Source organism: Ceratosolen solmsi, unplaced genomic scaffold (assembly GCF_000503995.2).
Source record: "Ceratosolen solmsi marchali unplaced genomic scaffold, CerSol_1.0 scaffold35, whole genome shotgun sequence".
In the NCBI taxonomy this organism is placed as follows: domain Eukaryota; kingdom Metazoa; phylum Arthropoda; class Insecta; order Hymenoptera; family Agaonidae; genus Ceratosolen; species Ceratosolen solmsi.
Window position 1 is genome coordinate 6,542,773 of NW_011948423.1, and position 12,935 is coordinate 6,555,707.

The 12,935-nt window shown below is 24.1% G+C and overlaps 1 protein-coding gene across 1 annotated transcript in view; it reads right to left on the reverse strand.

Annotated features, from left to right (window-relative positions):
- Window positions 1-2,067: 2,067 nt before the first annotated feature.
- Window positions 2,068-12,935, reverse strand: part of LOC105362411 (lachesin) — a 94,458-nt gene continuing 83,590 nt past the window's right edge. Inside the window, exons 6-8 of the mRNA XM_011499852.1 lie at window positions 12,075-12,212; window positions 11,119-11,268; window positions 2,068-2,381 (exon numbers count right to left, since the gene is read on the reverse strand). Coding sequence (XP_011498154.1) covers window positions 2,137-2,381; window positions 11,119-11,268; window positions 12,075-12,212 — 533 coding nt within the window. The 3' untranslated portion in view covers window positions 2,068-2,136. The remainder of the gene's footprint in view (window positions 2,382-11,118; window positions 11,269-12,074; window positions 12,213-12,935) is intronic.

Below are 12,935 nucleotides of genomic sequence, written 5' to 3' on the forward strand. Positions count from 1 at the left end.
TCCGTAAGCTTCATAATTCTAAATAACGGATTTTATTAATAGTCTTGAATTTTTGTCGATTTTTAATAAAAATTTTCAGCCATTTGCAATATAAAAAAATATAAACAACTAATTAAAAAACAATAGTATAATAATAACAATAATTTAAATATATTCATCTAGTATAGAAATATTTCATTTAATCAGATACTCAGTCTTATTTTTTAATAATTGATTTTGGAAAATTTATTTAAAAATTATTAAATTTAGAGAAAATTCTTACTTAAATTTTTATAACTATTTATTTATTTATTAATATATATTAATTTATATATTAATTTATTTAGGACTTCATATATATATATACAATTATGATATTATTAAATCGAATAAATTTTGTACGATTACATAAATAACGAATATGAATTGCATTTTTCTAGACTCCATTCATTTATAAATAAAATTAAAAAAAAAAACTAAATCTGTAATACATATGCGTCATTTATTATGTATACAAGTACCATTGCATGTATAAACATTCTCGAATTTTTTTTTAACGTAGGTAATAAGATACGCGTAATAAATTATTTACAATTAATATATATCAATTATTAATATTTTATATTTTAATATGTTTTCGTTATTCATAAGAATAAATATTTGCTTTAAAAACTCTTTTATACTCAAATTGTTGTCTTGAAACATGAATAAATTTTCGACTATGAATTTACGCAATTACTATTACAAAAAATGAATTTTACAAACTGATATGCTTTAATTTCATTAATCAATATTATTGATTTTTTAAATTTTCTTGGTTGTTTTAATAATCCGGTTAAAAAATAACAGAATTAATTATACGATTATGTTGAAGATTTTTTTTTAGTAAAAATAATTTTTACACAACTTATTCTGTACAAAATAAATGAATGAATAAAAACATTGGCATGATTATAATCACTTTCAAAATAGATTAATTACACTTTATATCAATTACGTTATTATATGTATTAAAGAAATTTATAAAGTAATTGTACAGTGTTTTTTAAACATAGAAATAAATCGAATTTCGAGATTACATTAATTTAATACTACACTGCTAATCGATTAAATTCTTGATATAATATTAAAATGAATATAGTTATTTAAATTAGGAATTATATAAGCCTAGGAAGTTGATTATTTAACAAATATTTAATACATATTTCAATTTAAAAATATTAAATAATTCAAATTCATTGAATTTATGTAATTATGGGAATAAGATAGTACGAAATGACACTCCATATTAAATACTATGATTATTAAATATATTAATATATTATAATAATAGTAAATCAATATGGATATATTCATATAAATAAATTAATGAAATTCACGGCTATTAGTAATGAGTGATTTTCAAAACTATAACATATATAATTATTGAAATTTCTATAAATCTAATTACTCTCTTTTCAATAAAAATAGCTCATTAATTTAATAGAATTTTTAAACTCATCACATGGATTATTGCGTACATTATACATAAATGAGATCTAAAATTTATTTTAGCAATAGCAATTTAAATTCCTATAATCAATTTTAGGAATATACAAATATAACAAAAATCTATATAACAAATAAATATAACAAATATTTTTAACTTTAAACGTAAATATTTTTAAAATCTAACTACCAAATCTCATCAGTAGACAATCTATTAATATATCGGAATATTAATTATATAAAACAATATATAATTAATCTATTTTAAAATGTATATTTTTATTTTAATACATTTTTTAGTATATGTATCATCTAAATTTTATCTATGAATCAATAAACGTTCTTTTACGTAATGAATTAAATAAATTATGGTGTGAATTCGTATGACAGGATTTTCTATGCAATTTCGTAGATTGAAATTGAATGATTAAAATAAATATCTTGTTAAATATTGCCTATGAAAATTTAGTAGGGACATATTATATATATTACGGACGTTTTAAAAATCGTAGGCGTATGTCTACAATTAATTTCACTGATTTCAACCATAATTTTGAAAGGTTAATTAAAACACGCGCTGAGCGATTCGATAGAGCCTAGATGAGTAACCAACCAATGCCGATTGCATATGCGTATGATGCACGTATATTTCCTTATATGTATGCAAATCTACGAGGACAATCTTCGAACAATAATGGATGATGTTATACAGCAAACAAAATTGGAGACAAACTGAGGAGTAAATTGAATGGCCGCGGAATCAAAATCATCGCCATCATCGATGTTCTCATCCTTAAATAAAGACTCCTCCATCATGCCAGTTGCTGCTTTAGTATTAGAATTATCTTGGCTCCACAGCTTCTTTGAATCTCGCCTCGTGTTTGGTTTTCGTACCGATGCAGGTCTTGAAATTTCTGAAATATTCATAAGTTCATAATTTAAATAAATTGTATTTTATTAAATTGACATGCGTTGGAAAAATTTAGTTCAATAGATTATTTTATGCTAAACAAAATTTTTTAGACACATTAAAAAATAATATACTTTATTTAAATTAAAGAGAACGACATTACTTAACTCTTACTGAACAACTTTCAGGAAACTATAAAAATTTCTATTGCAATTCAAGTGAACTTCGTTACGTTTTACAAAATGCAGCTATTAAGTTCACGATATATTCATTTGTTCTAGGTTTTATTTTTTTTTCTCCGATATATTAAATTGTATACATTCTTAGAAAAAAAAATTATTATTGAATTTTTAACATTCCAGAAAAAAAATTGTATCGTCGGCTTTATAATTATTTAACAGCTTATCGTAATTAATAAATTCCTTTTGTGTGCTATATTTTATTATTTGACTAAATGATATGCATATAAAAATTTTATTAAAAATTGTAATGTTCCAATTAAAATGAATTGTCAATAAATAAATAGCATTATATACTGTATTCAGTGCTTACTGTATGTTGTACCAAAAAAAAATAATTTCATTATCGATGTATATTCAATATCTAAAAATAATTTAATTTTTCATTGTAAGCTTATTGTGATATAAGTATTTGTATAACAATATTAACAAATGATAAATATTTATAAAACGATAATTTATAAAATTAGTGTTGATGGATTTAATATTTTTATTTTAGAATAATGATTTTAATTTTACATATTTTAATTAACAACATACAGCCAAACTTTTGACTACGTAAGGATAAAAATAATATGTATATAATTACTATTTAAATTTGTATAGAATATTTTTAATTATTTAATATAACGGTTATTTTCAATTTCAATTTCTCATATTACAGAAAAAAATTAGTTTCATTAATATATTAAATAATAAAATTCTAATTTAAATTCTTCACTTTTTACAGCAACTCTTGGTTAAATTATTGTATAATTATTCTTTATAAGAAATATTATAATTTTTTAATTAAATTCATTTTTTCACAATATTAATTATGAAGGTTAATTAAGATTTTAATCTAAATTAATTCAAATATGTCGAAATATGAATTAACAATATCATTATAATTATATCATTATATCATTATACACAAATACAATGTAAATAAATAACTATTTATTAATAATATATTTCTCAAAGTACTGGAAATCTTAGATACTTCAAGTTTTTAAATATGAAAAATCCAATAGTTTTCTATTCTTTCTAACCATGTTGCTACATTATCTTGATTTCTGCACAATACGTACATGGAAATTAGTACTTCAAGCCAACAAATGCGGAAAAATGTATAAAAAATAAATATATCACAACTTGGTTGTAATAAAAGTAATTTAACTTTCGATCTGATAAGAAATAAGCAGGATCTTAAAGTGTCGAGCTTCCGTAGCTAAACTAATGCCCCTACAGCTTAAATAAAAAATAATTATCATAAATTACAAAAAATCTATTCGAAAATAATACAAACTAGAATCAATTTCAATTTGAAGATGATAAGTTACTTAGTAACTTTTTTCAATTTAATTCCTAAATAAGCTAAAACTCAATAAATTTATTCCATTTTTTTAAATTAATCAATTTAACAATTTAATTTAGCAATTCGCAATTTATATAAATAATTTGCTTAATTCCATCTGTTCTTACACATGGTTATCTATTACTTTAAAAAACAATATAACTATTAATATTCTTTTAATTTTATCAATTTTTTATGCAATTCGTTAAGTAAATTATTGCAGAATAAATATTGTTCAAGATGTATATTTTATCAACGTGTCACTTAAAAATACAATTGGACTTAAAATCCGTGGAAGTACAATTATTTTCATGGTAAAAAAAACAAAAACAAAATTTGATTAACAAATTTTAATTATCATATAATATAATGATTTAAGATATTAAATTAAAAATGTATTACCAATTCGATTAAGAAATCAGCACCAAACATAATGAACTTCATGTGGAATAAAATATTTTTTATTCGTATGCAAATCATTTAACAATTTTAAAATCTATGCAAAAATGAAAATTTTTTGTTTAATGTAAAATTAGGCCATTAAATTAATAAAACATCACAAGCGATTTACGCAATCATAAATACATTATTGTACGTAAATTATGTCACATTAAATAAATTATATCAATTTGAACTTTAAGAAACCATTAGCAAAGAAAATTTTAAAATCTGAATTCTTAATAGCTTAGATACAAATTTATTCTATTAAATATAATTGAATATATTTAAATTTTTAATGTAATTTATTTATAGTTTAAAGTACAAAAAAAACTTCCGTATGTTTGCAGTAAAATAGCATCAATGTAAAACTCTATTCAAATTTATTTAGATGAAGTACAACCAACCCAGAAATCACGATTATTCGAAGAAGCAAAAAAAAAAATTGATTGTCTGTTGTTATTAGTAATGGAATTTTGTCTATACAATCAACATATTATTTAAACAATGAAGGAATTTCTTTAAAATAAATTATTTTCTTTTATAATATGAATTCCTAAATACTTTAATAGTTTAAGGAATGACTGTACTGTGCTTATTACTCAATAATTAATTTATCTAATTTCATCAACAGCATCATAGTGATTATCGTTTTTGAAAATTTTTGAAAATATATATAATGATTAAAGCATGTTAAATAGAATAGTGAATAAATTTTCAAATAAAATTTTTGAATATTGAAATAAAGAACGGCTATTTCAAAATTATTTTCATATATACAAAATATTATAAGTTACATAACAATCAATTATTGTATTTACAAAATTATTTCCAATACTTTACAATATACTAATATATTGTATTGTATATTTTATTTATATTTTACGTACATAAACTAACATGAATAAAATTATTAAAACTACTATTAAAATATATTACATCAATACATACATAATACTTTTAGAATAAAATGTTTATACTGATTTTTTATGCAAATAAACATTTAAATATTACAAACTCTAGTCTCACAAAGAATTTGGACGAATATATCATTATGAAGTTGCTGTTAATGTGTAATTTAATTAAACAATATGTAATATGTAAATGTAGATAATATTCAAAATATGTTTTAAACTTAAAATCATAAAGAATATTTTATAATATTTTGCGACAGAAGTCTATGAGATAATTTAAAATGATATTTTGTTAATGCTTTTTAAGTTCAATGAAAAAGTTTGATTATTAATAACTCGATAAAGGAGAATGTTAATAAATTTGATAATTAATATGTATATATGTTGAAGATCATTTTGAATGTTTCGTACTATTGAAAATGTATTTTAAATACAATTTTGGAAAATAATATTGTATTAATACGTTTGAAAAATATTACAAGCCATACATATTTGATTAATATTCTATCATCACTTATTGTATTTGCAACTCCTATATAGTTTTTAACTACAAATGATAAATTTTATTTATATAAAATTTATTTGGTTAAATATAGGATTAATTTTAAAATAATATTTCCTATAAAATATTCAACAATTAATTGCAAGAAAACTATTTACGAAACGAGTTTATATAAAAAATTAAACGTAGTTTAAACCATTTCTATCAGAGATAATTCAACATATTAAATAAGTACGTATTTGTTATTATCTATAAATTTAGTGCTTTATTGCAATTTCCTAAATATTCATTTCATTTTCACGTTTTATATATCCGTCTAAAATAGAGAAGGAAAAAACATTTATGTGGGCAAGTCTGTCAATGAAATAGAAAGATAGAGAACAAACTGGTGGTACTAATTGGAGACTTGCACGTCCAATTAAACTATTCGCCAACCAGAGCATGTATAGTCTTCCATTCTCAATGACGATAAAGAACAAACGTATAAGGGCACTTTGAGGGCCTTTATGAAAGTCGAAAAGCCGATTAAAGCTATTTGATACAATGCGTTCGCATAAAAGCTCCCAGACTTTACTCTACACGCATGAATGTATTTCTACATATTGACCAAAGTCCATAGTTTCGCTTTGACTTCTTCTTCAGTCCTATGGCTTATAATACGCACTTTCAATGCGTAGAAATTTAATAACTTGGAGCTTTCCATTGATGATTTCGCATTTATATTCATGTACGGTATTGAAAATTGAAAACTACTATAACGATGATCTCTGACCAAGCATATTCTGCATTTATCTTTACAAAGAGTTCTGAACACAAGCAGTGCGAACCATTCATAAATCAGAATTTTCAAAATTGTAGCATCCATTGGAAATATCTCACTGAACTTCAATAAGTAAAAATTGATATTATAAATACACTACTGATATTTTATATGAACAAATAGCTTACGTGTATACGTAGTGAATATATAACCTTACGATATACTCATCACTTTTGCTCTTGTTTAATTAATTATTTGTATTATATAAACAATTAATAGTTTTGAAATTTTTAAGAAACGTCTAAATTGCTATAAAAAGATAATATTCTAAAAGAAAAAAAGAAATTGAAACGAAGTTGGTTATTGCAGAATCTTTCTTTTATTATTGTATTATCGTAAAACTTTAAATTCAAATACATAGTCAATTGTCGCATTAAATTTACAAAGATATTATTTATAGTCATGTATTTGTACTGGACAATTGAATTAAATATTATTAAATAATGAAAGCAATAACATTTATATTCATTTAATTGGGATATTTAAATTTATAAATTTAACCAAAGATATTACAGGCATGAAAATTATGATTCTATAAAGTAACATTTTATGTTAATTTTATATTCGTGGATCCATAATGATTCAAATAACATTTTGAAATACATCGGTCGATCTGCGAACTTATTTTTACATTTCGCTTAATACCTATTAGACCTGATATAAAGCTTTGTCCACTCACAGCCACTTCAATAAAATACATTTTAATTCATTAACATTAAATTGATTGTAATATCAAAGGAAATAGCGCCCAAATCCAACGGATATAACATCCAAATCATCATATCAACGTGCATCAAAAAGTCTTTCTTACACATCGATATTTTTAGTTTAACAAATCGTACGTACCACGTAATCCGTTTGACTATTTTTTTTTTTTTTTTTTTTTTTTTTTAATGCGTTATAAGGTGAAATCTTGTATACACATTAAGACAATCGCCGTCGCCGTAGCATAAGTAGAATAATCCATAGTTTTACAATCCTGGCCATGATATACTATTGCAACGAACGCTTAAATAGTAAGAGCAGGATATGTTGTAACGTTTATATTAGTCAAAAGCTTCGCACGACCGCACAGCTAACAAAACTCTTTGGGTCAAATATAACGCAGAGGCATTCTCAACATCTAGCTCCAGAAGCCGAAAGCTTCGAATGGCGAAAGCTTACCGCACAGGAATGCGCGCTTACATACATGCATCACTTACACACGCCTTGGCCCATGCACACGAGACCGGGTAGTGAACGGGAGTAGTACGAGTCCGACGGTGGCCAGGCAACCAGCCCTACTTCGTAGGAAGCACGCAAACGATCGTATTTCATGGAGCGTCGTAACGACCCGCGTAAGCCTATTCGAATCGAAGGGAGTGCGGGTGATTTGCATTGTACATCGCATCCTGGCGGAAATACTTTCAACTGACTATTTCTATTTCGATTCTGGCACATAGGACGCAATGATATCTACTGCACCGTCAGTTCGTACGCGTATGTGATATTTCTATTACATATTCCATCTGGCCTCCAAGCTTGAACTCGTAAACGTTCCTTTTAATGTGCTAATATGAGAAAGAAGAATAGTTAGCTTAATGGCTATGATCCGCAGCTTTAAATTAGTTATACTGTGTTACAGTTTTGCACCACCAAGCTGTTATGTCGTTTTCTGGATTTTACAACACATTTACGCACGTGAATGTAGACGTTATTAGTTATTTGTAAAATCTGTATGATTTATCATACTGAAAATATTATAATATTTTCCTTTCTCAGCATTGCTGTATGTTTAAAATATATTTGACATTTTTTACTGTCAAATTACATCACATTTATAACTTCGACAAGTTCAATAAATATCGTTTACGCACGATTTCCTTTATGATAAATATTAAGTTCACATGAATACTATATATTTCACTCAATCACACAATTATGTATTTTAATTATTATTTTGTTAAACTAAACTCTAACCAATGACAAACACTTTCACTCTTTTTTAGTATAAACTCATTTTATAAGATTACAAATTTATAATACTCTGCCAATAATAATAAATCAATTAAAATACGTATCTATGATATTACATTTTTCTTCTTTAATATACTACAATTTCAATAAGAAATAATTGCAAGAAATAAATTTGTAAAACAAATTAATTGTTATAATTTAATTTCTAAAAATATATATTAGTAAAGGAGTTTTTTTTCCTTTTTTATGTCCAGTAGAATTTCAATTTTTAATTCCTACCATTCCGTTATTACAGTATTTTAAACAAATATATTTTTAAAAATATTTTGTAAAATTTTTATTATTTCTAAAGTTTTACAACGTTATACACTTCGATGACTATTGAAAATTACTGAGCAAAAACGATAGTATTATGAAACAAAAATTTCGACTATTTATATCTCATTCGTCGAATTCATCAACCCATTCGTGTATGTCCTATATAGTCGTTCCAAGTAATTATACCGAATACTATCAAAATTAAAACATAAATTGTACAAATAATCTATAACTAAATTCTTACTTTTAATATTTATTCTGACTTCAATATAAAAACTAGAAAATTCAAATTTATTACTGATTAACGTAGCTATAATTTTATTCCCGTAAGAATTATTATTGGTATAGAAGCAATTAATAATTGCATCCAAACGTTTTACAAAGTCACAGAATAATATCGTATATTAGTGAAACTACAAAATTAATCTAATTTAAATTTTCTATTAATTCAGGACTTTAATGTAGGTTTCATATGTAATCCCATATGTAATGCATTATGGGATAAAGAGTTTTTTGCCTTTATATCGGAATTTTACATCAGCTATTTTTAAGTTAAACCTATTAGCAAAAGAGAAATCGTATAACACATCGCGATGCTAATTAAATGAAAAATAACTCATTATAACAAAATTTGTTTTATAATCTTAAAAATTAAGTACACAAAATTTTAATATTATAAAAAATTTTATGCGTATAGAATCTATTATTTTGTATTATTTTGTATTTTATAACTAATTCGAGCGCAAAAAAAATCTTATTATAAATTAAACGATGGATCTTATAATTCACAATTCTTTTAAACGAGTGTTTATCGTACATTGCGTTTGATTTGTTTTAATATAAAGAAATGTTTAGTTTTAAACAGAGTACTCTTTGATTAAATAAATTTGGAGATGGAATTTCACAAACTCAATAAATAGAAATATTTTTCTAAAAGATAGAAGAATGTATTTTCAAATAAAATAACATCTTCCATTTTATAATATATTTCATAATATATTTAGAATTTCAATTTACTTAAATAGTGTGTTTCTAACAAATTTTAAATGATATTCTTATAGGAAAAAATTAAGTATCCGTATATTTATAATTTACAGTTTATACTTCCAAATAAATTATAAACAAGAAAAGTTTTTAATACATAAATGTATTTAACAATTAAAATGAAAGGTATGCATAGTTTTAATTGATCTCGATTAATTAATCAATTGACAAATATATTATTGAAATATTTAAACAATTATTAACAGAACTAGTATTACATAATGACATAAATCTAAAGATTCGATTGATTATACCACAATAGACGATGTTGATTTAGAGTTCCAACTACCTTTTTAATTAATATATTAATTTTATTGTATATGATAATTAGTTAGAACTTTGCTATTACTTAGTAACAAATTTATCCTATTTTCAAAATGAATATTACATAATCAATAGTTTTGAAATTTATAAAATTAATATAAGCATATCTAAATATATATATATATATATATATATATATATAAGCTAAATAACTTATAATTAATTGTCTCATATTCTAATAATGTTAACAAAAGTATTTTCGTAATTCCAAATTAACATAATAACCTACTTAAATATATAAAAAATATTATTAGATTTTTCATACTCATTATAAATAATATACAGACTATTTAGTTATATTCTATATTTATCTGCTTCGTGACTGCTTGATTATATAATATCATATATTAGTCTGTACATCGACCTAATTACATAACTATTTATTTTCGTATATATTTTTCAAATGGATATGTTGAAGGAAAATTTCCTATGCTCGATCGTAGTGAGCCCCTGAATATATATTAATATTCAAAATTAACAGTGTTTCATTAATTTATTTAGATCAATATTAATAAATACTTCATTATGAAAGAAATAAGTCATGAAGATATATAATTTTATGTCATACATATAAGTTTTCTTGGTTCTCTCTAAAATTACTTAAATATAATCAATCAATAAAAATATAAAATGAGTGAATATTAATTAATATTAGATAAAAGTTGAGTATTATAAAAGTATATAATTAAGAAATAACAACAACTGCTGCATATATATTTTAAAAAGTAAAGACTTCTAAAACATTTTTACTAATAACAAGGTAAATTTTTTAACTTAAATGTTATGATTTAATGCTTAACAAAAGAAAGTTTTAATTAAAAAATTTTATAAAATACATATATATACTTACTATATAATTTGATTTTTCCATCGGTTTCTCCTAGTGAATTTGTCGCTATGCAGCGGAAAGGTCCAAAGTCCTGAGGTCGGACTGATTTAATCGTAAGTTTCATCACCGTCTCGTAATTTGACGTAAAACCCTCGACTTTATAGTGACCATCTTAAAATTTGAGAAAGAATAAAATAAATATTTTAAATTCTTAAGTTATCGGAAATAATTTTACAGTTTTTTATTATTTACAAGTTTATGCGAATTTCAAAATACTATATTGACATTTTCAAAAGTACACAGAGTTAGTTATCGTCGAAGATATAAGCAAGAAATTTTTCTACTTTATGAATATTTTCTTCCCAGTCCTAATATTATTATAAAAATTTGTATACTTGAATATTTGTAATTGCCAGAATTGAAATATTGCATTAACAATTATTGTAAAATAATTATGATTTCAAAAAAATCCTAATATTACGATATACACATATATTGTATTATTATTAATTTTGGTTATTATTTTGGTTTCTGAATTAACAGAATAATTTATTCATTTAAAAATTATGATTAATTTACTTTAAATTTGTAAATCATGAAGAATCATTATATGAGTTCTTGTACATTTTTTATATAAAGTACGTCAATGGAAAAATAAGGAAAAAATTGATTGCTAATGAATTCATTAAATAGTAGAGTAATTTTTTGATTTACCACTTTATTAATGTGAGATTCATATAATATTCTCACATCTGTGTAATAAAAATATCGGCATACATTTTACTGTCTTACTTAGTCTGGATCAATACTAAATTTAATTTTATTTATATAATTTCCAGTAATATCATTTTTAAAGTATGTTTTGTTATCATAAAAGATTTAATTTTTGATATGACAGTCGTTTCATTATATATTCAACATTATTTAACCTCTTTTCTCCAATAAGATTTTTAATTCCTTACAATATAATATATTACCGTTATTTATTGTTTCGTTCGAAGGGGTTGTCCAATATGTAATCGGTCTGGGATATGCTTCGCTATGACATTCCAATATTAATGTTTGTCCATCGTATGCACCGACTAGCTGATTTTCAATTCGGATCATAGGCGGAACTAATGAAATAAAGTGCAATGATTAAATATATTTCAAGGATGTTGGTCTAGCAATGAAGAAATAAAGCATTATTAGTGGTCATAATGGCACAATAAAGCAATAGGATCGATTTTCTCGAATTATTAGCTTGGCATTTACATACATTGAAAGAGATAAGCGTGCTCGTGTTAACTATCTATGGCCGGAGAAAGTAGGAAATCCTATGACGAACTTGCCAGAAACCATCGACAATAGTTCTCAACGAGAGTATAATTGGAGCATACGTGGAAATCCGGAGACCCAGAGATTTTAACTAAAAGCGAGGTAACCGAATGTATAAAGCCCCGAGAAACTCATACAATGAGCTTAACTGCACATTTAAAAACAATTTGTGTAGAGGTTTCAAGAATGCATACATAGAAGCGCCCGCTTTCTTTTAAGTGGGGTTATTATACGGCCCAGTCGATATAGGGTAGGAGAAGTGGCGAATTAAATTAAGTCTGCGTTAAATTATGTGCATTCATGCAAAAGTCTCTTCCTGAAACTTTAAAGGCAACTTTTTCATATTAAATTCACATTGTGTGTAGTCGATTGACAAGAATGAAAGAAAGTTCGGATAGCCGAATGCATAAGGAAAGAGCACTAATCTAAGCGTATTAACGGCAAACAAGATAGGTAGATACAAGAAAGACAGATCGATAGACGTTGAGAGAGAGAGAGAGAGAGAGAGAGAGAGAGAGAGA